General features: G+C 39.0%; 1 protein-coding gene across 1 annotated transcript; it reads right to left on the bottom strand.

Moving 5' to 3' along the window:
• Positions 1-948: 948 nt before the first annotated feature.
• On the bottom strand, positions 949-26529 carry LOC143885417 (ATPase GET3A-like). Its single transcript, XM_077389581.1, has 7 exons — positions 25958-26529; positions 22775-22899; positions 14247-14397; positions 7797-7907; positions 2512-2650; positions 2273-2388; positions 949-1402 (listed from the first exon to the last, which is right to left on the bottom strand). Exons 1-7 carry the CDS (start codon positions 26216-26218, stop codon positions 1226-1228), a joined length of 1080 nt encoding a protein of 359 aa, XP_077245696.1. The 5' UTR covers positions 26219-26529; the 3' UTR covers positions 949-1225.
• Between the last annotated feature and the right edge of the window lie 317 nt (positions 26530-26846).

The following is a 26846-nucleotide window of genomic DNA, read 5'->3' as shown; positions in this document are numbered from 1 at the left end:
CCGTTGTCCTGATAGCGTTTCTTGGATTTTAAGTAAGAAATCCAGGTTTTAGAAATCTCTCCCACATCCTGAGATTTCTAAAACCTGGAAACATGGGATGATCTGCTGCTCTCTTGTTGTCGGAAAGAAGGGCGAGAAATCAAAAAATACAGCTGGTCTCTTCCTTCTATCGTCTCCCATCTACAATTTTCAAGAAAACAAGGATTCTAAAATCCACATATCCAAACAGCCCCTAAGGCTGCATTAGGACTATTCTGTTGATTTTCATCTTTTTTTTTTATCAGTAAGCTGGGATCGAACCGAAGACCTCAAGGTTGGGAAATAAAGCCTCAACAGTTGAGCTACAGGCCCAACTCCTCTCTTGATTTTCATCTTGGAATCAAGAATCAGAATGCAGTCGGCAAACATATGTCCAAGAATCATTTTTTCTGTTTTTTTAGCAGAATAACATTTGCTTAACAAAAAAAAATGAATTCTGGAATTTATTTTAGGAGATAATATTGGATCAAATCATTCCCCTGCATGGTCGATTAGTCCAACATCATGAAACACAATACTTGCTAAACACATTTTTAAAATGGATGCTGAACAGCCCCCTAACTTCTCAGCAAGCTTTTTCCTTAATTTATTATCAACATCAAAGGAGAAAAAAAACCTGATCTAGAGAAATATTGAAACACAATAAGAGCAATGTATCAAAAAAGCTGATTTTTCAATTTGAAAAAGAACCTGAAGGCGTAATTTTTTTACTCAAGCACTTATATCATCTCATGTACACCTGCAAATTTGACAAACCTATTGTATGAACTCTGCAAATCAATGTCAAGAACTGACTGAACATTGAACCTAATGAATTGGTTTCATAGGACACCAATGGATTTTATGAAATGCAAACCAAACTAGAACTAAATCAAACCACATATCTTGAATACTACTGAAATGAATGAATGATACGTAAAACCCTCATTTATTAAGAATAGTAGGAGCCAATTGCACACCAAACCAATTTGGATACATATATTCCTTGTAAAAAGAATGCACATTGGAGCATGATTTATAAATTAGAGTCGGTCTCAATTCGATAATCAGACCCAAAAGATTGTATAGAATATAACACATCATAATACATTTGCAACTCTGATGAACAGCCTCGACGAATTTGGCCCATTTGTTTATGAATGCCAAGGAAATGAAAGAATGGCACCAGGGTGTGGCTGCGAGTGGATCAGATCTTCTGCTTTCCTTTTCTCAGTCTGTCTAGCTCCATTACAGCTTCTTTCAGCTGCAAACTTAGTGTAGATATCCTCTTCTCCAGCTCCTCTACTGTGTCTTTGGCGGCACAGGGATTGTATGGTGTTAAGAAGTTGCTACAAAATGCTTTCAAAGCTTCAACTCCACACACCTGTGAAAACCAACTCGCAATTAATTCTATGAGTGTCAAATTTTATTTTATTTTTTGAACGGTAATACTTTTATGGGATTTTTGCAACAAAAAAAAATAGTCTTCTACTTTGCTTTATTTGCAAAAACAGTCTTTTAGTTTGACAATTTGCAAATAGAGTCCATAATACCAATGGTAGATTCCTCACTCATTACCAAAGACCAAAATGCCTTATATGGGAAAAGACAAAATATTACCATATAAAAAGACCAAAAACCCAGTCAATGATAAGTTTTGAATCAAGGGTGTAGATATATCATTTCCACCGTACAAAAATGGGCCCACCCTATCAAAACATGACGTGTAAAATTGTGGGCCCCACCATACAACGGGCTCAGATAAAGACCTACCCCATCAAAACATGAGGCAAAATGGTAGGCCCCGCCTGATACATGGGTTTGAATTGAGTTGGTGGGATATACCCTGTCAAAACATATCGAGCATCATGGGTTTTTTGGTATTTTGATCTTTACACATATTAAGACATGTTGGGTTTTTGTGAGTCTTAAAACAAAAAAAAATTGCCATGGGTATTTTGGTCACAAATTGATGACAAGACCTGATTTGCGAAATTCTCTCAAACATGATGACTCTATTTTCAAATTGTCAAACTAGAAGACTGTTTTTGCAAATAAGGCAAAGTAGAGGACTCCTTTTGCAAAACCCCTACTTTTATTTCTGAATGGGGAAAAGTGACCGAGCTCGTCGATACAACAGAAAGGAAACAAAGCTACAAATGGAGAAAAAAAACAAAATCAAGGAGGAAGCGAGCCAAAAATCTTCAAACAAATTCAGAAGATGTAAGGAATGGTTTAAACTGTGGTATGCTACCTCTTCCGGAAGCAATGGTAGCTTAGTGATGTGGAAGTCATCATACAGCATGTAGAACTGATCAAGGTATTTTTGTTGCATCTTTATTCGTGCTTTCAGCAATTTGGATTCAACGCCTACAAAAATTAGAGACAAATTCATTGTTAGGTTTGCCATGATTGAGAAATTCTCGTGGAAAGCAGTAACATGAAAGATGAGCTTGATGCACACCCTAGTATGGGTTTAGACAAGTAATGCACCTTCTTCATCGTAAAGTACTTGGTTAATGATGATATTGTGAGTGTCAATCTCAAACTTTGCAAGTTCTTGAACCAACCTCTCCGTCTCATAGAGAGAAAGGAACTCCGGTATGCAAACACAGACAAATGTTGTCAAGTCCTGTCACAATAAATTTTAAAAAAAGGCCTAGTGAGTATACGCGATGGGAAATTTGACCTAAAAGAAAAATGATGATGCATGCAACCCAATAATTTGATGACATCTCCATCAATCACATTTTACATCACGCTTAAACACAAGAACACAAGAACACAAACACATCATGTGATTAGATGGAAAAGTATGGGGATATGTAAGGGCATTTTGGTTCCCGAGTGACCGATAGGATTATCATCTTTGTTCCCCATCTATTACTTAAGGGCCTTTTTGGATGCCACCAACATTGCTACTTTTTTCAGTTGTGATTAATTTAATTCGATCTTATTTGCAAATTGGACATTAAGGCCTTTTTGGACACTCACTTGCAAAACTCTGTTATTTGTAAATAATGATGTTCATCTTGAAAACCAACTCCATATAAGATTATATGCAACCAATTTTAGAGGTATCAAAAGAGGCCCTAAATCAGAAAATCTCATTATTCGGCTGGCTTAAAATTAGCATATTTGTAGCCAAAGGAGTGTCCATATCACCATCTGGAATGAAAAGTCGATCATTTTGCTCTGAGGAAAGAATATGTTGAAATTGAATATTCTAATGAAATAGTTCAATGGATCTAAAATAGGAAGAGGTTGTTGGGGTTTTGAGGTGGCATCACCTTTATTCAGGTCCCAATTCCAGCCAAGGAGTGTGGATGCATTTTGAAGGGTATTATGGGCAAGTATGCATGCTACGGTTTTGATGCATCGCCAAAATCTTGGCACTCTTCACCCTTCATTCCTTCTTGCAGAAGCTTAAGGAACACGGAGCAGACCACAATGATGAGAAGTTATAGATGACCCTAGTCTCATCCAGGTATGGCTATGAAAGTAGGTATGCGTGCATTATGTGTACAGAGAAAGACCATCCTAAAAAAAGGAGAGCACATAGGTACCATGATTTTATGTATTTTTTCCCTGTGTAAAACTATACAAATTTTGAAATATATTTACATAGGTTGGGAAAGGTTATATGGCTGTTTAATGGTGAACTAAAGCATTAAAGATGAACATAATACATGTAGGGCATGGTTACCTGCATATTTTAAAGCTTTCTGGTGAGATAGATGGTGATGCATATGGTTAAAGTATCTGATTTCCGCTAAGGAAACAACTCAAAATCGGATGAGTCTCTATCACATGAGAAAAACATCACATTGAGTGATACAGTATGTTTTTATTTTTGGATAAATAGTGTTTGTACCAAACTATACAGTCATACACTATTGTTTGTATCATTCCACTTAAAAACTGAGATTTAGTGGGTGATAGGTCTGGCTAATACTTTAATCCATGGTGATGTACAGAACTAGAGTAACATACAGATAATTATGCTTTTGGAAAGTCGAGAAATTGGTCATAAGCTTTAAAGGATAAGAATAAGAAAGTGTGGATATAGAAATAAGTAGATACTCACTACCATATTAATAAGACAGAAAGATAACTCGAGGTTTGAAATTTCAGTTTCCGTTTCCGTTTCGGCCTCAGCTGTGGAAATTTCGGTGGCAATTTCAGTTTCGGTGGAAATTTCGTTGTAAATCTTATAATTTTGGCCAAAATTTTTAAATTTCGGTTTCGATTTTAAATTTCGGTCCAGCTGAAATCCGAAATTTCGGTATTTTGGCCGAAATTTAAAACCATGAGATAACTACAGAAATCAGCAAAAGGAACTGAAAGCGCTAAATTTTGAAGGGAAGCATACTCTTTTGAGGTCAAAAAGCGTACTATTTTGAGGTCAAATATCAAACAACACACACTGAATTGATAACCCCAAACCCTTGCATCCAAGAGCCTTCTTTAGCCATATTTGATGATCAAACTTTCATCAACATGTCATTGTATGAAAAATAACTGGATTGATAACCCCAAACCCTTGCATCCAAAAGCCTTGTTTAGCCATATTTGGTGATCAAACTTTCATAAACATGTCATTGTATGAAGATAAGCCAAAATGCAAGAATGTCATCGGCTAGCGCACGCAATGATCACACGGATGGATCAAAGACTAGAACAAATCGGAAGACGCGACGGCAACAATGAAATTTGCTCGTCTGCACAAATAGGCCATGGTCAGCGACAACAACAATCTAAAATGTGGTTTTCTGGTGACGAACGACAGAGAAGAAAAGAGGTTCTTCCGTGAATAAAATTGAGAAAACAAAAATCATCTTTCCATTTGCGTTGTTGGCACAGGCCAGCCGTCCTGTGCTAGACAGCATGTGCTGCTCTTCTAACATTGTTCTTGCCTAATATGACGGCTGGCCGACCCAGGGAAGGGAGCAGGTGTTAACAATGGTTTTTAGTTTTTTTTTTTTTTAAATACATTTTGCAGTGTTACTTCCTGCGCAGGTTGTTGGTCGGCCAAATATTTAGCGACGTCCGATCTTGGCAGTAGACTGATCGTCTGCGCTAGTCACCCACAGGCCGCAATACGAGCACGAATCACCACCAAAGGATGAGGTTGGGAAAGTAGAATATTATGAAGAGGAGAGGAGACGGGTAATAAAGAGTATTTTTGTCATTAAATATAATGGTATTTTTGTAATTCAATTAGGATTGCTTAAAATGATAAATAAACCAACCTTTATATTACATTCTTGCCACCTACAAGGAGTAAAATGAGTCTAACTGTTTTTTGTGAGCATACTAACGTGAGCTGAGGTTTGTTTTAGCTAAGAACAAGGACCCAAGATTGTTCAGGAGTGGGAACCACCTGCCCCTGGCTTGCTCAAACTTAATTTTGAGCGTTCCAGCATGGGAAACTGATGCAGGGGCATCTCGCCGATTTGCGCAGATCAACGGTTCACGTTGATCCTATGGAACATGGAGTTTTACTTTTATTAGACTTTCTTTTATATTATTATTATTACTAGAATTTTAGTTTAATTAGGACTTTTGAGTTGGGCAAATTCCACATTGCCACGCCCAAAAGTAGAGATTATTTAGGAGTTATATATCTTTTAGGATACTTTAGATTGGATAAATATTGGGTGAGATATTTTAGGAGTATTCGTTTCTTTTGTTTCCTTATTTTAGTAGATTTAGAAAATCTAAGAAAAGCCTATAAATAAGGCATTGTAAAACGTTTTTGATGGCTTTGAATAATAGAAATTTGATTTGGGTTACTGTGGAGAAAAGTCTCCTCTTTTATCTCTTGTGTTTTGTGAAGAAGAATTTGTAAGTTTTTCATTGTGAAAACTTCAGCTTCTCTTTCATTATCCTCTGACTTGTTTTTATGCAGGTTTTAATCTCCAAAGAAGCAGCCGTTCCTGCTTCAAAACAGCCTCACATCCACCTTCTTTAACTAGCAGAGACCTTTCTCTTTTCTCTAGTTTTTAGGAACGTTAATCCCTGTTGAAAACCAGTCCCAAGTTCCATCCAATCAGCCCCTTAACCCCCTTCCTAATCCACATCCAGCAGCCACATGATCCACCTATCAATCAGTTCCCTTTAATTCTTAATTTACCTCTAAATAGTACTTCAAACCCATCATAAACCCCACTACATCCTTGCCGAACCATTAATTTCAACCCAGCCGAGAGGCCTCCTTCCCTTTAATTTCTTCCCAACCTCACCTCGTTAATATCAGCCTACCACTCAATCGATTGCCTTCCCCTTTAATTCCATACAACCACTACTATAGCCCTCATCCTCTTACTGATTCTTGGAGTTCTTTAACCAGCTACAAGTGTTGATTTTCAAGAACTCCTAGAAACCAAGAACCCAAAATCTCCATCCTTTCGAACGCATCATTGTATTCTTCAACACTACCAACAACCAACCCTTCACTTCCTCCATTGACCACCTAAGAAATTCACTTTCTCATTCCCTACAATAGAGATTTCTTGTTTCAAATCTTCCGCTGATCCGCCCCCTGCGTCAGAAACCCTGGACCATCTGGCATTGGAGGAGTTCTTAGAGATGAGAATAGGTCGGTGAGATGGGCATTTGCGGGGCCCATAGGTGTAGCCGACCACAAGTGAAAGCGGTATGTCAATGAATAAAGCTACTGGAGGTTGACCACATGGATAAAGTGAGAGTGGAACGGGATTCCCTAAATGTGACAAAATGGCTTAGAGGATCCCATCCGTATCCGTGGAGATTTGCTTCTCTTTTTTATGAGATCCAAGATAGGATGGGTGGCGGGAACATATCTTTCCGGCATGTTAGGAGATTGGCTAACAGTGTTGCCGATATGCTTGTTGGGGATGGCATCTTCAAGGAGGGATTGGAGTTGACTTCCTCCCTCCTTGAATTCTTGCTTCTTTTCTTGTATCATAATCCGACTATCTTAGTCTTACTTGTTTTAATGAAATTTTCTTATCATTCATTCAAAAAAAAAAAACTAACGTGAGCTGCATATGGTACAATCTCTCTCTCTCTCTCTCTCTCTCTCTCTCTCTCTCTCTCTCTCTCTCTCTCTCTCTCTCTCTCTCACACACACACACACACACACACACACATAATATAAGTGCCTTCTTAAAATATTTAATTATAATATCATTTCTATGAAATATGTCGCATATATAGTTTGGATCCAAGCAAAGACAAATTAAGTTTTTGTAGTGTTTTGGTGGTTGATAGACGCCATATCTATGGTCATTTTCCCTTCGGGAGAACGGCTTTTTTTCCCTTTGTGGGTGGCAATAATTGCACCTAGTCCTTGCTGGTGGCCTAGGCTGCACACAATTGCCTAGGCGTAAAACAAACCCCTTCCCAAGGCCATCTAAGCGAACAACTTCAACTACAGTTCTCATTATAAGGGATTGCCAGGGCCTTTGCCCCTTCCTAAAGGCCAGTTTTTCATGGAATGATTAATGCACATGTGGGATTATTAATAAATTCTGCTTCTAATCTTTTTTTCTTTTGAAATGGGAACGTCAATGCTACTTCTAATCAGATCATCAAACAAAACAATATTTAAAGTACTTATGAAACTGGGTGCAAGAAATTAAAACCATTTAATAAATGATACAAAATCCATATCAGACATGAAAGCACAAATGTGCTTTATTTTTCTCCAAGTGAAAAAAGATAAAGGAAATATATCAATTACATTTATTTCCTACATTTTATATAAAGAACATTTGAAAAATGTGGAATCTTACTGGATCCTTGAATTGCTTATTGACTTTTTCAATCACATCTTTCATTCCCTCGAGCTTTCCTAAGATTGCGTCCTCGCCAAATTCATCATCAACACCAAAAAGACGTGTCACCTGTCGGGAACAGTTACCAAATTGTTCTTTACTCAAGAAATAATACCAAATCAAAATCGACTTTTCACTGATCACATTAACGGCTTCACATGTAAAGTGGTCATCTGAGTATATGCACCAAAATTTGTCTACGGATAGAACAGGTAACTGGAAGCATATAAATAAATCAAAGAGAGACAACTATATGAAGTAAATGGATCTAATTGACTGATTACACAGAAGCATCTACTGATAATCAAAACATGAAGCATTTAGGTTCTAAATATAATGAAATTTATGTTATATTCTTCAATTTTTTCAGATAATTTCTTTATTCATCCTAATAGTTTGCTATACAACATTTGACTTTGTTACAGGCCATATATGTGTATACCATCAGCTCCATTTTAGTGCTGCAAATTTCAAGCTGTGTTATTGGGATGTCGATGTTAGATTGAAAAGAAAGGTTTTAAATTTCGGTTTTGAGTTTGGTCGCCACGAAACAGAAATGTTTCGGTTTCAATTGAAAATTTCAGAGAAAATCCTGCAAAATCATAAAAACACATGAAAACATAAGCAAATGATAGGCCTTTATGATGAAACTTCGGGAAATGCTAGAATAAGCACATATACACAGTTAGAAATAACCAAGAAAGCTATCCATAAGGGAAATGATACCCGCGCCAAGGTGTTTCAATAAACAAGCGCTCCACTTGTTTGTCGTGTAGTATTTAAAGGGATTTCAGAGGATATTACGGTTCTCAAAAAGCTCTTTAAACCCTTTAAATACTACAAGACAAACAAGTGGAGCGCTTGTTTATCGAAACACCTTGGCGCAGATATCATTTCCCATCCATAATGGTTTAATAAATAATAACATCGAACACCTAGGGACATGCATTGCTGCACGTCCGATAATTTATTACATATCACATTTCACATGCAATTCATAATAAAATAATTATGTAATACGTAATGATATAGTATACCACTAATGCACTTACGATTTTGGTTTTGGTATGCGTTTCGATTTCACTATCGTTTCGGTGGGGATGGAAACGGAAACGTTTCTGTCATTTCGTGTCCGTTTCGGTGGAAATTTAAAAGCACGTTGAAAAGTAATACCATCAAACTTCATTGCAACTGGCAGTCCTATAATTGTTTATATCTGCCAGGTTAGTTTTTGTCACTCAAATCTTTTAGTTAGTTGTGGGGAGAGCAGTCCTCAAGTTGTTGGGCTATAAATACCCTTTATGACTTGACAGAGGTTAAATGACATTATGTCCATGATTTCCCAGTGGTCATTAAATCAGAGCCTTGAGCCCTTGCTTCTAATTTCCCAAGTTGAAGGAGGGCTGCTGAACTTCAGGAGCATTTTTATAGCTCAAAAACCTTTAGCGTTAATCTGTGATCGAACTCAACAGTGAAGAAATCTCAAACACATTCAACGAACTGAGATTAAGGTTTGATTAAGGTTCAAAATAGCAGTATTGGATGGTTATCAGCCGAGCGCCAAAACGACATGTATCCACCTATACGTGTTGCATATGCGGCATATCGGACGAAGAAAGCTTCACTTAAGCTCATGGAAATTGAGTGATACACCATGTTTCCACCACAGTTTTGTGTTTTCAGTGATTTTTGGCATAGTTTGGTGAAAATATTTCTATGATTTGGTAATTTTTGTCAGTCTTAGTATGTTTCTAGTGTGTTGGCGAGCATGTCAGAGCTTGTATGCCTACTTCTTTGTTACTGCTCAAACTAAGTGTTTAAACTATTAAAGAATATGTTGTGAATCTTGTGATGGAGCTCATCGCTAATGTGCGGCATGCTAGTAATTTATTATTTCTAGAGATTGCGTATAATACCATAGAGGAAATTTTGGGGTTTAACTTTTTCTTTGAATGGCGATTCTGGGGTTAACTTTAAACCAAACGATTTACACCGTTTAGATTCTTCTTTTCTACCTCGGTCATTAAGTAATATCACGTCATTTGAGAAAAATCATCAATGATAATATGAAAATACCTTCAACCTAACACACTTTTAAATTTTAACTAGCATGACCCAACATCAGAATGAACCAATAAAAAAGGAAATGACTTTCTTTTATCATCTCTAGGACAGAAAGAAACTCTATAGGAAAATGCCGAACAAGGATGCTCAGACAAACAAAGATGAAAGAGGAGGCCTTCACAGTGAAGAGGACTGGACCTGCAATGCCTCTGGGTTCTGCAATTTCTGCTGGAGAAAATTTTGCCTCCATTGCAGACCTCATTTGCAAGATCATTCTTCAAAGGAACATGGAAATGTTGATAAGGTTCGGTGGGAGATCAAGCTGAGTCGTAATGACGAGAGCTTTAAGAAAGCATGGAGAAGAGGCGAAGATGTAACCTGGGTGACTGATGTGCTGCGGATGCCGGTTTCCCAACTTCAAAAGATGGTTTATGTGCAAACCATGTGGAAAATTTTGGTCCAGTGCCAATCTCAGCTTTCCTACAGCTTATGGGAGAGTGGGAGGTGGCCTTGGCAGGTCACAACTGGAAGTCCAGGCTCGGATTAGGGGGCACCCCACTGATTCAACCTCAGGCAGCTGACAGTGACAGGTTGGCCGAGGTAGATCGGCATCTCTTTCACCTCTCTGGATCAGAAAATTTAATATTATCATTGATTGTGGGCGTTGAGTTGAGTTGTTAATTGTGGGCATTGGACCATCGCTTTGCAATTGAGCTATTCATCATTTCCGACTCAGCTTCACATTGGCCGTCCAAGCATGGAATCGAGGAATGGTTCTGGAGAGTGGAAGCTTAAAAAATAGGATGGTTGCTCAGGTGGTGGGGCCTTTCACTATTTCCATTGAGGTGTCACCAGAGGACTAATCAGAGGTGATTGCTCGGCTCCAGAGGCAACCTAGTTTCCCCTTCCGTAGCTTAGAGATTTGAAAAAAAAGAGTGGATTCTAGACCTAGGAGATCTGGTGGGAGGTACGGGGTGTCCCTCCACATGCTCAGACAACTGAAACCTTCATCGCCGGGGAAATCGTTTCTTAAGACAGATCTTGTCAAGAAGGTTTCAGGGGTCAGGTAGCTCGGTTATGAACAAAAAGCGACGGTTTTACCCAGAGCCCCGTTCCTTCAAGGCTTCAACCTTGGGTTTCAATGGTGATGAAGGGGGTGGTGGATAAGTTCTTCAGACCGAGTGAGTTGGCTTTGGCTGATTCATGCTCCGGCGGTGTCAATCCTCCGACGGCAAGGCAGGGGGCCTGGGGGAAGGTATGGTGAATGGTTTTGAGTGGTCTGCCAGTTCGAGCAGGGTGCTGGAGTCACAGTAGTATCTCGTCTCCTACATTGTTGCTCAAAAGGTAGGAGATGATGTCATGGCGACCGAGGTAGCTGATAGTGGCGATGAGATGTTGCATGTTGTCCAGTATCTTAACGCATCATCACAACATGGAGACTAGTTGTAGCAAGTTTGTTTATCGACGGAAGTTTCAATCTTTTTGGTTGCTCGGTCTTGCTGCCTGCTGGGACCCAGGGGATATGTTGCAATAGGTCGAATCAAGAATGACTCCTTTCGACAGCATATGTACTGCCTAATGTCAAGTGGGCAATGCGGGAGGTGCCTTCCTTTACCATAGTTGATATACAGATGCAAGTGGTGGGTGGCTCGTCGTGTGAGGGCCTCCTTCCACCTTCTCTTTAGCTCAGTGAACCACGCCTTTTCCAATCAAGGTTATCAATTAAGATCCATGCTCCTCTGCGTACAGATGAAGCAGAGCTAGCTTACGTTGGGAGGGAGGTGTCTTCCTCAATCTGGCTTATTTCGTCGGCAGGCCCTGGTGTGAAGCACTCTGGTGGATCGAGCAGGTAAAGAAGGGACATTGTTCCAAATTGCTACCCAGTGACTCAGGTGGGGGCGAGTCAACTTTGCAATTCGCCTGCTTTTAGGGACTTCAACCGCAATATCTTCACCGGTTCATGATGCTTTGGAAGGTGGTAGCCTGGTTTTAAGTGCCAGTGCTCATTTCACTTGCCGATCATTGGTGGGGAGAATAAGATGATGCCACAATGTCGAACCAACAGGTGAATGATGTGCAAACCTCGGGACAATCTGAATGGATCTTGCATTGCCTTCAATTTAAGGTATGCCAATTCTACACGAACATTGTTTTGATGCATATTCTTCTACTTTCTTTTGTGAGTGTAGGTTGAATCAGAGAGAACACAGGGAGAATGATTGGCGAAGACTCCTAAGAATAACATCAAGGGGTTAGGAGCTATCACTAAGTGTGAATCAAGAATTGGGTCGAGTTTGGTTAGAGCCGGTGAGATGGAGGAAGAACTGGGGGAGGAGTTGATTTCCTTTGTGAATTTAGAGGTTGCAGGTGCTTTTGAGTTGGAAGGCCTGAGGGAGAATGTTTTTTCTTCGACAGAAACCAAAGTCAACCCTTGCTATTCAATAAGGAATAAGGAATGGGCCTTGCTGATGTTAGAGGAAAAAGGGGATAGTCCTTTGGCTTACATACCCAATGACAAAGAAATTGAGGTTTTTCCAGGAAGACTAGGAAAGATTAGTGGTTTGGTTGAAAACCATACACTTAATGCGAGCAACCCCTCGAACATTCGTTTTCTGGGTTAGAAGTCGAAGCAAGAGATTTCTTCTTGGTTGTAGAGTTAAGAGATACATTAAACTGCAAATCTTTGAATAAGGAGTAGGGGCGCGGGAGTAGCGTATTGGTTAAGGAGGTGGCACGACATCAAACCAGTATTAATTGTGATGGCGGGTCAAGTGGCAGAAGATCCTTCGGTAGCCGATCAAGAACGACTGGCAAGGGCCATGGGAAAGTTAAGTTAACCTTATTAGTTTATCCATGAAGATTTTGAGTTGAAACATTAGGAGATTGGGAACCCCTAAGAATAAGGCCCATGCGGAGGACTATCTTTTGCAGCATAAGCCTCCAATTTTTTGAATTCAAGAAACAAAACTCTTATCACTTACCCATATCAATTATGGGAGAGTTGGTGGTGTAAGACTAGCTTTCAGTTTGCCTCTCAGGATGTTGCGGGTGCCTCTTGAGGAGGATTACAGACAATTTTGATTGTGTGTGTTTGGCAGTTTAAGGTTCAAAGCACACCTGGGTTCCACAATAGTATGTAGATCGAGTTGGACAGTGTCAAAGAGAGGCGGTTGATACCTTGGTGTATCGGTGGAGACTTAATTGTCATTCGGGTTATAGATGAGAGTATCCCGGGAAGTAGAATCTCTAATGTCACTCAAGTTATAGATGAGAGGGGCTCAAGAACTAGAATCTCTTCCGGTACTTTCTTCTTCAAGTTTTCTTGCCAAGCTTTACTATAGGGATATTTTCATTTTTATCATAAAATATCTTGATAATATCGCGATATCCCGATAATATCCTGATATTTTTACGATATTTTTATTTTATATTTTTTTCTTAAATTTGATATTTTGATAAATTTTTTAAATAATTTTATTTTTACCATTTTTTTCCGATATAAACCCGAAAAAAAAAAAAATATATATATATATATATATATATATATATATATATATATATATATATATGAGAAAACATTTCCTACACACTTGTGTAGGTAAGTTACCTACACACTAGCTTAAAATACAGTGGGGGCCCACATTGTTTGGGTGATCCAACCATTCATTTGAATGGTCCTCACATAGATAGGGTGTCCACAAAAAATCAGATCCATATATGGGGGCAAAAAATGGACTAATTTGTGAAGGTTTATACACGTCCATTTTACCTCCACAAATCGTAGGGTTGGGATGATCCTATGGATCTGATTTTTTGTGGACACCCTATCTCTGTGAGGACCATTCAAATGAATGGTTTGGATCACCCAAACAATGTGGGCCCCCACTGTATTTTAAGCTAGTGTGTAGGTAACTTACCTACACAAGTGTGTAGGAAATGTTCTCTCTCTCTCTCTCTCTCTCTCTCTCTCTCTCTCTCTCTCTCTCTCTATATATATATATATATATATATATATATATATCCCAAGATTTTCCCTTGCCGAGAAATTCCCGAGAATGACATTTGTGACATATGATCCCATCCATAAGCAAGCTGTATATGATTACTTTGTTTTTTTTTTTGAATGGTATAAATACGATTACTATCATCTGCAAATATATTTTGTTTACTTACTCCCATGCAAAAAGTCAAAAAACAACACACTGAGATACCTACCAGTTGCATGTAAGCTGCTTTGGAAATTAAATATGGCCTCAGATCCCAAAAATGTTAACTAAAAGCATTTGTAGAGTGGAGAAAACTGGAAAACTATACTTTTTACAAAAATAGACATAAGGGACATACCTGACTCAACAGACCACCAAATTTATTTTTCAAGGTCATCATTTTTGCCAGCCCCTTCTCTAATGTTGACGGGAATTGCAATAGGCGGAGTGTATGGCCAGTAGGAGCCGTATCAAACACTATAACTGAATAATCCATTGTTTGAACTAGCCTGTGGTAAAGATGTGTTAGTTTTAACAAAAATAGCTTACAAATAATGTTGTATGATAGAAAAAAACGAGTAGAAAATCAAGCAACAAGAACAAAGTATAATGTTGGAAGGTAAATGGTCAGAGACATGGACATCAGGAATCTCAAATAGACTATCCCTGTTCATTTTCCTGATAAGCATCAACTTTATAAATGGCCATTAACAAAAGCCGATGTGATCTTAGGATCTTACTAGTTCAAAATAAAATGCTGTTCGAGGAAATGGCACCCCCTCTGTGGCACCCCTCTGTGGATTGATAATGGAACCCCCCTGTGGGTCCCATCCTTGTTGCTTTCCCCATTCCTACATGATGGTGCGTCCTCTTGCAACTACCACCGGTTCCTTGGCCAGAGTTCTGACAACGATCCTAGAACAAAGTGCTAGTAGGGATCCAATAATCCCAATGAAATTTCAATCCCACATTGGTGGGCCCCTCTATCCTCCTTACATAACTCGAAACCTCCACGGTAAGCTCTACGTCATATTTGCCTTGTCCATCAGGGCTAAACTGGTTCTGGGCACTTCTTGCCATGCACCCTGCCCATACCCACCCTTTTGGTCACCCTACACGAACCTTTGTTGCGTCCCATGGCCGTCGTTTTCTTCCACCTGAAAATTTTTCATTGTAAAAAATAGAACCTCCCACCTCCAAACCGACAAAGTCCAAGATGTGCATGCCTACAAGGGACTCCGCGAGCGCCCTAGCGAACTCCAAATCAATATCAATCAGAATCACCTTGGCCAAACAGGAGCCCAGGGTGAACATGGTTTCCTTGCCCCAAGCATGGAACAGGATAGCATAGAAGCTGACTCAACCAGACTTCTACAATCTTCTGTCCTCATCAATCTATCAGGAGATGTCAAGGTGTGGGATGATCGAGGTTCCATCTTCCATAATTTTCTACAGGTCCTAAGACAAGCCTAAGATTCATTAGCAGGCATCATTGAAGTATAATTTCGCTTCTTTTAACACCTGCACCATCGACCTTAACCCTAAATTTACAATCGGTCTTGGCTAGGGTTGCACCTCCTACAAGAGACTAGGCTTCACAAGCCCCTACCCATGGTATTTACTCCGAGAAAAGGATCTCCACCCATGACCCACCAGCTCTTGAGCCCCAATGGTCATTAGTTCTGGTGCAAACATAAGGTTCAGGGACTAATTTCTGGGAACTGAGAGCATATAAATGGTTTCAAGTTCAACTTAATAACATGCACTCCTAAATCTAAATAAATGTACATAATAGTCAATAAGCGGTCGAGATTTTCAATAAACATTCATAGTTTTTAAAATTCCATCATCAAAGAACCAGTCAGCAAAGTGAGTTCCAAACAATCGATCCCAAATCACAGAAATCAATTCACTAATAAATAATAATCAAGTCTCTAAACGGGTATGTTAAACAAACTACTACTAACTATGACAAAACAAACTACTAACTATGACCTAAAAGAAACAAACTAACTACTATATGACTAAACAAACTGCTAACTATGACCTAAAAGAAATCTAGAAGGCGTATTGGGATAAGGGTGAAGGTTATGTATGGAATGTAGACTTAGGGTGGTAACAAGGAGATCAATTAGTCAAGGAAAACAAGGGACGTAAAGTAATGGAAGAGGCTCAAAGGGTAAAATACAGTAAACTATAATGGAATAAGAAGGGGAAATCCGTACATGGGTAGTGCGTAGGGCCTCAACCTCGATCGTCCAGATGTAGGTGATCTGTAAGAGAAGAAAGAGAAACAACTAGATTGGAGAAGAAAAAGGGGTCGGTCTCATCCAAAGACAACGAGAGATGAAGGAAAGAAGGGTAAAAAAAAAGATAAATATCAAAATCGAGAAAGATTAAGATCAAGATCAAGATCAAGATGGAGAAAGACCAGAGTAGAAGGGGAGAACGATTTATAAACCCAGCCGAGAGGAGTGAAAAGGGAAGAGAGAAAAAGAAGGAAAAAGAAACAAAGAACAAGATAAAGAAGCAAGAGGGGGAGTGGGAGAGATGAATATAAGAAGGGAGTAGGATAGTGAAAGGTGTTGGGAGAAAAGAGGAAAGGGAGAAAGTGTAATAGAGGAGGGGAGGAGAGAATAAATAGGAGGGGGGAAGGGGTTTATTCACATTTTCCAAAGCAGTCTTTTTTAGTTGGGCGTTTAAGTATTTATATGAAGTAATTGAGTTGCCAAAGTGGCGAGACCCTAACCAATAGGTTAATAGAAAAGTTATTAAAATGACTTTAAGTAGGTTTTTAAGAGTTAAGCGAATAGGAAATTAGACATACTGCTATAAAAGATGGGTTTACCGGCTAGGATCGCTGCTTGAATTGAACAACTCCAAAGGGGATCTCTATGGGAAGGAATGGCAAAGGATAAAAAACGCTTGAAGAACTTATTGAAGTGGGAAAAAGTATGCAAATCCGAAGGAAGGGGTGGCATTGGCTTTGAAAAGGAGGCACTATGGCATACCGTTATCGGGGATAAGTATGGCCGAGGCTAGGGTGATTGGGAGTGCAAAGGTCCCACGGCTGGCAGGGGTTCAGGTGTTTGGAGATCTGTTCAATCTGCTAGAATCTCTTTCTCTAAACTGGTTAGATTCAAAGTGGGACGGGGTAACTCTGTGCGGTTTTGGGAGGATCTTTGGATTGGGGATATGCCTCTAATGGAATCATACCCTCACCTTTATCGATTGACTACCGATCATGCTACAACTGTGTCGGCAAATCTGATCCGAAATGAAGGTTCCGGGAATCTAAGTTGGGATATCCGGTTGTGACAAAACCTAAAAGAGGATGAAATTGAGGATTTTTCATCTCTTTTGGGATTACTATCGTAGACTTATTTATCTCCTTTCATATATGACGAATGGATTTGAATACCTGATGTTGATAGTGGTTTCTCAGTAAGATTTTTTTCCACCATTTGGACACAGGTACCCATCCTCCTTCTCGGCGATGTCGCATTTGGAAACTGGCTGCCCCGCCACACAATTTGGCTTTTGTTTGGTTGGTATCACACAGTTGCATCAACACTTGTGACCGATCAAAAAAAAGGTGTTCGGATGGCTTCTTGGTGCTTTTAATGCCATTGCGCTGATGAATCCCTTGATCATCTCCTCCTTGCTTGTCCTTATGCTTATGCGGCATGGATGAACATTTTCCTGTCCTTCAATATTTCGATTGTTTTACATCGTCAAATTACAAAGGTTATACGATCTTGGGGTGGATCTTTCTAGGGGTGCTTCGGCAATAGCATGTGATCGTTAGTTCCATTCGCGATCATTTGGCATCTTTGGTGTGAAAGGAATAATCGCATTTTCTTGAATAAAGCTAGATCTTGGAATTATGTGGCACTTGAGATCAAGCTTAAAATTATTGTTTGGTCAAAACCTAAGGCGGGAATCCCGTATTCTGTTGGTCATATTTTGCGCAATTGGCAACTGGCATCCTCTGAGTGTAAGTATCACTCAGTCACTCTACCGGCTTGTTCTCCTCCGAAGGCGGGCTGGTTCAAACTTAATTTTGATGGGTGCTCTCTCGGCAATCCGGTATGGCTGGTATGGGTGGGGTGGTCCGTGATGAAAAGGTCACTGTAATTGCTTCCTATTCCGGGCCGCTTGGTATCTGAGATGCTAATGAGGCGGAAGCACGTGCTCTTTTATTTGGTCTTTGATGGTTCGTTAATCATAACTTAGGTCCCTTGGTGGTGGAAGGGGATCTGCTAATGTCATCTCTTGGGCTTTGAATCGGTGCCCGGGACCGTGGCGTCTCCATCATATTCTTGATGAAACCCGGAACCTGGGGCGTTTGCTCCATCCATCTATTCGACACATGAGACGATCTGCCAACTCCATGGCTGATGGATTAGCTAAAGATGGTGCTCGTGCGGCTGTCACGTGTATTGTTTTCGAAGGAGAAATGGAGGAACTTAGCTGGAGCCTGCTTTGCTTTTATTGCTTGGTTGCCTACTTCATTTCTGGGCTTTTCTGATCTGCAAATCTAAGGGCAGGGACAACTTGTCCCCTTTTCCTTTTATTGTATGATCACCTTTATTGGAATAAAAGTTAATGTTTTCAAAAAAAAAAAAAAAGGATGTGTGGGCCATGGAAAAAGAGTAAGGAGGGCCATAGGTTGATGTGGACATCACATCTATGCTAAATGAAATAACATGTGTCCAATATCCCAATAAAAGAAATTAAATCTAAAGGCTAAATGATGGCTGATCACATCAGGTTCCCATCCCATTGTAAGCCGGTAACTGGACAAGATAATTCAGAATCCGACAAGGTCCGTCAGCCCTGTGAGTTGCATGGGATCCCGTGACAAGAACTTCCAAGTGAGGTCTACTTTTTTTGCAAAACTTTTGATATCTAAAGTTGACAAAGCCAGAGTCGCTACAGGACCAGTCCCCACTTCTCCACGACAAGTTGTGGCTACAGGACCCCCCTGTTCTTTTTTCCTCTTCTCCCCCTGATGTAGGACACTAGTTACTAATTCTTTGGATTTTATCATTTTAGAAAGTAGGTCATTAGTTTCTTTATTTATTAGGATTTGTTTCCTAGGTGTAATAGGATTACTCTTCTAATTATAGGTATTCTAATTAAGTTACTTTCTTTGTGTGGTAGATTCTAGTCTTTTCTTTTAAGAGAAGTTTACTTCTTTAGAGATTGCTTTTCTATGATATAAAGGTTGTAATATGTAAGTTTTAATCAATCAATGGAATAATATTAAAGACTTTTGTCTCTCTATCTCTCTCTTCTCCCCTTTCCTAGTGGATTCTAGGGTTGTTCTTTTTCTTCCTAGTGGATTCTAGGACAATTATCGGATCGTATGCTTCGGGTACGATTCCACGTTTGATCCGCTGCGTTAGTTGGTATCAGAGCGAGGTCTCTCCTCAGATCGGACCATCTTGCTTCAACGGCAAACACCACCATCAAGGAGGCTTGGATTTATGATGCGGATTTCCCGCACAAGCAAATTTTCCTGATCTTTACCCTCCCAAACTCCATCCAAAAATCTCATCCTCCATCTCTACCACCATCCACTACCAAAAAAATAAAATAAAATAAAAAAATCAGCCCTTTCGCTTCAAAACTGCCCCATCAACAACCCAACCTAGCCACAAATTTCTTTCCTCCTTTTCCGGTGATCGAACGCAGCACATCGCAACCTCCAAATACCCCTTTTGTATCTTAGTTGATGCCCAACCCAGTCTTTCCCTTGGAATCTTCGCCGTAACCGATCCTAATAGCCTAGAAATAACACCAAACCTGTTAATTTATCACAGACTTAACAGTCATTGACCCAGAGTTTTTAACCCTCCTTCCTAGATTAACCTAGACCCCATTAAGTCCATTTTCTTGTAATACCTAGAACCTCCTTGACTACCCAAAACCAATTAATCCTCTTCTCCCCTATGAGCCAATTAAACTAGCCCCTTGTATCATCCCTATCCCAACCGTCCATTAAAAAAAAGCTTTTTATATCCCTCCTCTTTGCCGAGCTTTTATGCCAAAATCTGCCACCGTGCCCTTTCCATCTTTATTGGCAGCCAACAAGCTATTTTTCCCTAACTTTTAGCCGGCCCACTTTCCCTTTATTTTAGGCAAGCTAACCACCATCTTTGGCACCCAAATCACTTCTCCATTTCTTCCAAAACGCAATCCAAAGTTTCCTGATTTGTAGCCTTTTAATAATAGCCCACTATTCCATAAAGAATAGCAACAACTCCTGTTTTAGCTGTCCAACCCAGTTTTCCAATACACACCCTTATTCACCTAGCCTAACACACCATATTACTTACAGAAACCCCAGTCAAATAGGATTTCCATTAGTTTTTCTTTATTTTTGTTGTCCCTTTACACGAAAAAAAAAAATTCATTCCTTTACCTTAACCACCCATGAATCTATCTTTGATTCAGTCCTTCTTCGGGTATGGAGATTGCGAGGCCGCCTATTTGAAATGGATCGATGCCATTGAAGATTGTCAAGAAAAATACAGTACCACTCAAAAAGAGGTGATTAAATGTGCCAAAGTGACTATAGGCCTCCATGCCAAATTGCTATTGAAAAAGATGGAATGTGAGAGCAATAGACTGGGACAACCACCCTTCAGCTATTGGTATGAAATTCGTGATCCTTTTATCAAAGAATTCGCACCAGTTACTAATCAAGAGTGCTTGATGATCCAAGCTAAAATCAGGCGAGAGAAAGCCCAAAAGGCCAAGGACCGTGCCAATAAGAAAGCCGCGTGTCCCCTAATCCAAAAGACTTGGCGCATGTATCGGGCCAGACGTTCATTTAAGATGTACGTCAGCTCTGCAATCAAGATTCAAAGTTGGTGGCGTCAAAAGATCGCCCGAGTTGATTACTCGTGCACAAAATATGCCGCCAACATCATTCAGAAAGCCTGGAGAGCCAAGATCACTCAACGGAGAATCGTGATCAAATTCTTAGTTGCAACATGCGAGTCAGAAATGGCAGACAAACTCTCTCTCTCTATGACAACGACGTTGATACCGAGCAAAGTGAATGATATGTTCTACCACAATTACCCAGGATCAAAGAGTTTATCGAGGCCTTGAGTTGCAGTCGAATCAAGTCCAACCTTCTACGAGGCAGATGGAAGTACCTAGTTCGATGGAAAGGATCTCAATTCCAAGTCGAAGCAAGCAGTTCATCCGTAAAGATCTATTCCACTAAGGGTCTAAACTTAAGCTTGTTCTCATCCTTTTGTCTAAACTCGAGGTCGAGTTTCTTTCAAGTGGGAGGGTCTGATGTAGGACACTAGTTACTAATTCTTTGGATTTTATCATTTTAGAAAGTAGGTCATTAGTTTCTTTATTTATTAGGATTTGTTTCCTAGGTGTAATAGGATTACTCTTTTAATTATAGGTATTCTAATTTAGTTACTTTCTATATGTATTAGGATTCTAGATCTTTCTTTGTGTGGTAGATTCTAGTCTTTTCTTTTAAGAGAAGTTTACTTCTTTAGAGATTGCTTTTCTATTATATAAAGGTTGTAATATGTACGTTTTAATCAATTAATGGAATAATATCGAAGACTTTTGTCTCTCTATCTCTCTCTTCTCCCCTTTCCTAGTGGATTCTAGGGTTCTTTTTCTTCTTCCTAGTGGATTCTAGGGAAATTATCGGATCGTACGCTTCGGGTGCGATTCCACGTTTGATCCGCTGCGTTACCCTCTAACCACCTCCCATCCCTCCTTGTCTACTCCGTACTCACTTGCCCTTTCCTAACTAGTCTGCATCTCAGGCAGAAACGTATGGGGTGAAAGTTAAGGAAGCCACAATTGTTCAATCTCCAATCTCCCAGCCATGGAGCAGCTGTAGTTAACTCTCCGAGATGTGGTTATACGATATTTTATCTCCCAGCTGCAGTCAATTCATCACCTTATGTTGGAACTAATTCATTTTTATCCTCTACAAATACTGATCACGTGGAGACCTATCTTTTATCAGCCTGAACTTAAGAAGTTGCTGCTCTTTTCAGTTCAAAAAAAAGAAGTTGCTGCTCTGAATATTAGTTTTCTTTTAAAAATCTACGAAGGATTACCTTCTATCAGCATAAAGTTTGAGATTTAGAGTTCATCGCTCACTGTCTTCTACTAAAATCAATTGATCTTGTATTTTGAATAATGAACTTTAAAATGTTTTAAAGGCATTCTTAAGTAACGTAATCCATCTCAGAATGGTACGGTAAGTTATTTTTGAAATTCAGATTGAATCCAACTTGGGTGAATCGCAAAAATTGAGTTGCCTAATCCCTTGCACGTTGGGAAGCTGCAACTAACTTCAAGAAGCAATATCGCATATTACCTCTAAGTCGTGTGTTTATTAATGATAACCTCATCAACATATAAGATTATTCTAAATAGTCCAACACGTGCTGTAGCATAAGAGCATGTGAAAAAAGAATTATGTCATCGAGTACGGTAAGATCCTTGGGATCAAATATGAAGTAAAGTATTCCAACATTCTAAATTCCGTCAAAAAGTGGTGCATAATAGTTCATGTATAGGGTGTGTGATTATTCTAAATAGTCCAACACCTGATGTAGCATAAGAAAATGTGAAAAAAGAATTGTGTCATCCAGTACTGGAAGATCCTTGGGATCAAATACGAAGTAAAGTATTCCAACATTCTAAATTCCGTCAAAAAGTGGTGCATAATAGTTAGCTAGCTAGCTAGTTAGTTAGTTAGTGTGTGTGTGTGTGTGTGTGTGTTAGTTAGTTAGTTAGTTAGTTAGTTAGTTAGTTAGTTAGTTAGTTAGTTTGTGTGTGTGTGTGTGTGTGATATTAGAAAAAAAAACAAGAAAGAAATCTCACTTGAGCATCTCAGCAAAGCTCATAGCCTCATCAATTCCAGGAATCGAATTTGCTAGCTCTGAAAGGAAGCTGTCCATCCCTTCCCCATTCGGCAAATCATCATTCTCTACATTGGGGTCTACCTCCTGTAAAAAATAAATTGAGATTTTGAGCTGATCGAATATTAACACGGTGCAAAATAATGTAAGGAAACCAAAGGAAACAAACCCAACACGCAATTGACAATAAACAAGTAATGAAGATTGATAATCCCCTAACAAAGTACATCACAAATCTCCTAAATAGCTCAATCCGTGAGAAGTTCAAGCCAATACAACAATGTTTACAATGCATGGAAATATATACAAAAATATAGAAGCATTCATCTATATTATTACCACAAGATATTCTTTCAAAATTCCAAAAGCTACTCTGTACTTTCATCTTCTTTTACTTCTAAACTTGTTTTCATACGTTTCGTCGGATCATATTTTACATTTGAATTTTTAAAGCTATTTATCCATTAACATGGCTGAACAATGGGGTTATGTGAGCTCTATAAAATGGAGAGCTCTCATTTGTTTTATATACGATTCTCCTCTCTGTTGTGCTACACACAGTAAGCACAAGAGCTTCCTCTCTTCATTACTCTTCCCTTGCCCTTTTCATGACCAAGCTCATTTTCACAAGCTTTGGATTTCAAGTTTTCAAGCTTTAGATAAGCTGTCGTTGTGGGCAAATCATTGGTGTTGGTTGTGTTCTCTGTGTTTGAGCCATAGCATGTACACCCTCAAAGACAAAGATCATTAGTGGTGGTTGTATCCTAGAGATAGGCCGCAAGCAACACACACGAATTTTGGGGAGGGGGGGGCGACAATCTATCTTAAGGGGCATCATTTAACCAGTAATGTGCCTCTATCAATTCAAGATCTATTTCCTTTTTCTAGTTTATTTTGGTCGGATTTTTCCTACTACACACTTCAATTATGAATCTTAAGATACATTACCAAAGTTGTTTCAAACACCTCTTGTCCCAATGATTATACCAGTCCTAAGAAGTTTGACGACCTGAACTTCAAGCATTGGTAATACCTACTTTTCAATCTATCAACCCTACAAATGGGTTATGTCATGAACATGTCTCCATATTACTGAAAGAACATGAGCCCACTCAATCCTAACTTTAGTAAGGTGGGAATATGATGATTTTCTCTATGGTGGTTACATCCTTAGTTCTATCATATCTACGATGAATTCCCCATGTGATGTATACTGAGGGATGAAACCCACCAAAGAAATGTCGGATGCAGGAGCTAAAACAATTAGTAGAAAATGACTTGAGAAATTAGAAGACTGATAACATGTCGGTCTTAAGTCAAGTTCATGAATTATAGATCCCATTGAGTGAAATATTAGCAGAAGGCATCAATATGTACAGTCAGTTCCTTTTAGCTTCTATCATCACAAGGCTTCCTCCACCATAGAAGGAATTTGGAAAAAAAAACCTCAGAGAATCCAAGTAGATTGTCTCTAGAAGCTCTACTAGAAGCTTCAAATCGAATAGTATAGGATTCGTGACCAGCATGAAAAAAGAATCCAAGTTAGTATCCAAGGCTAGTCTTGTAGAGACTAGTGAGAAGAAACCTCCCACTAAAAAATGGTTCTCACAAAAACAAGAAAAACAAGGAGGACTGCAACCACATCAGTGATAACAAGAAAACAGACAAAAACAAGAAACGGGATTGCTTCAAATGGGATGGCACATCAAAACCTCTTCATTTTCACACTTCTGAGAAATACACACATTCCTAAATCCCTCTTAAAACCCTATCCTTGCTTGAAGATGATCAGTTTGTCGCAATTTCTCATGCAGCCTCTTCTTCCTTATCATTATATACCAAGGGGCGGATTATTTGCCTCCATCAAAGTGGTGATTTTTTATTTTTTTTTTTGAATAACAACCAACTAAGTGGTGATTCAAAAGAGGTAACACATTTTAGGGTTTTTTTTGCCTTGTCTTCCATTTTCCTAAAATTTCTTGCCCAAGATGAGTTTGGGACCTACCAGATGGGCATCTTCCATTGATCGGATGACCCATCATGGGAATATGGTACATTGGTGTCGGTTCAACGAACTAAAACCATTTCCATTTTTTTGTGATAAGGTTATATCGGGTGGAGGCATTACCTGATTAAAAGAACATCTAATAAGCATTAAAGGCAATGTAACAGCTTGTAAGGAGATCAGTATGTATGTCAAACAGAGAGTAGGAAAGCTTTTGGGAGATTTCAGAAAAGAAAAGTCAAGAAAGAATATAGTTTTGCAAGATATTGGTAATCCATATAAGTACAACAATGGATGAAACTGTTGACGGGGAGGATGAAGAGGGTGAGGAAGATATCTATGCCCAAGTAACTAAACCAAAGGGGTAGCAAGGGCAAAGAGAAAGTCCCAAAAGGGAGTGAGACCAAAAAGAAGAAAAAGGGATCAATTCTCCATATTTTACTACGATGTTAGTGTATCTTTCAATGCTGTCAATTCTCCATATTGGCAGGAAACCCTCTTTTTCCTGACTTGATGGGCTCCATATTGAAGAAGATTGTGTATGGCATACATCAGTATTTGGTTGATGTAAAATTCTCTTGTAATTTCACAGGTTTTATAATTATGGCCAATGGTTGGATTGACATAAAACATTTGTTAATTAACTGCTTGATATATTGCTCCAAAGGGGTTACTTGTATTAGATCTGTGTATACATCAGTCATAGCAAAGAATGTCGTGTGGAACTCCCAACATCTACCACTTTCAGAACTATTTGCTTTAACTTGTACTTCATGTCTCTACCACTTTGAGATCTATTTGCTATTAATAGTTTATTTTGGTCGAATTTCGCTTACTACACACAGCTTACCACTCTGTTTAGTTTTGTAACACTTTATATTACCCAGTTAATTTACACTACTTTAACTGATTTTGCATCCCAAAACTAACAAACAATACTAAAAACAAAAAAATCCAGGACTTGGGTACCGACCAAATTCCTCAAAGATACAAATTTGTCATGAAGATCAATAAAAGCAACCGAAATTACCACATACCCATCTAACAAACAATGAAAATACAACAAAAACATAGTCAGAAAACCAAAATCATACACAAAAGAAGAAGAAACAAAATCCATAAATTGGGCATGAAAATTACCATGGCGAATAGATTGGTGAATCCATTGACTAGAGTTGGGGTCTTGGTGAATCGCTGTTGGAACGCATCGCTGAGATTGTGAGCAGGATCAGTGGAGATGATCAATACAGAAGATCGAACCCTAGATAGTAAGATAGAAAGGACCGAACTACATGTAGTTTTGCCCACACCACCTTTCCCTCCTACAAAAACCCATTTCAGACTGTCTTGTTCTAATATGTTCTGCACTGTTCCTTGTGGCAATTCGAGATCGCTTTCCATAGCAGAAAAATCAAGACTAGCTTTTCCCTTTCTCTTCTTCAGATGAAGGACATGGTTGAAATTTGTTATAGAAGAAAGTACAAAAAATAAAGTGGGTTTCGAAAAAAACACAGAATCAAAATCAAATCTCAGGGTAAAAGAGTCAGATGCTGTAGTGGCACAATGATCTCTACGTTTAATCAAACTAGGGTTGGGGAAAGGACAAGGAAACAAAACTTCTACAATAGGTCCCTACAAGTGAATTGGTACACAAATTTAGAATACCTTGCTACACAAATTTAGAATATCTAAGATCTTATTGGTCAAACGACTCAAACTCGCATTCTTCTTGGAGGAATGATAGATGCAAGGGCTCTCTTTATGCAAGGGCTAGAGAAGGGCCCTTGAATAGATCCACATCGTGTTTAAAGTGGGTTGAGAAACTGAATTCGGTTGCACTTAATGATGTGGATCTATTCAAGGGCCCTTCTTTAGCCCTTGCATAAAGAAGGCCCTTGCATCTATCATTCCTCTTCTTCTTCTTCTTGTGCTCATTATTCTTATTTATTTATTTATGCTCTATTATTTCTAATACTTAGTACCCGAATCTAATGTTATAAGATAGGGAAAAGTTCTATGAATTGGGTTT

The sequence above is a fragment of the Tasmannia lanceolata genome, unplaced genomic scaffold, assembly GCF_043159265.1.
Source record: "Tasmannia lanceolata isolate RefF3 unplaced genomic scaffold, GAP_Taslan_0.1 ptg000008l, whole genome shotgun sequence".
NCBI classification, from domain to species: domain Eukaryota; kingdom Viridiplantae; phylum Streptophyta; class Magnoliopsida; order Canellales; family Winteraceae; genus Tasmannia; species Tasmannia lanceolata.
This window is presented reverse-complemented; position numbering and strand designations above follow the sequence as displayed.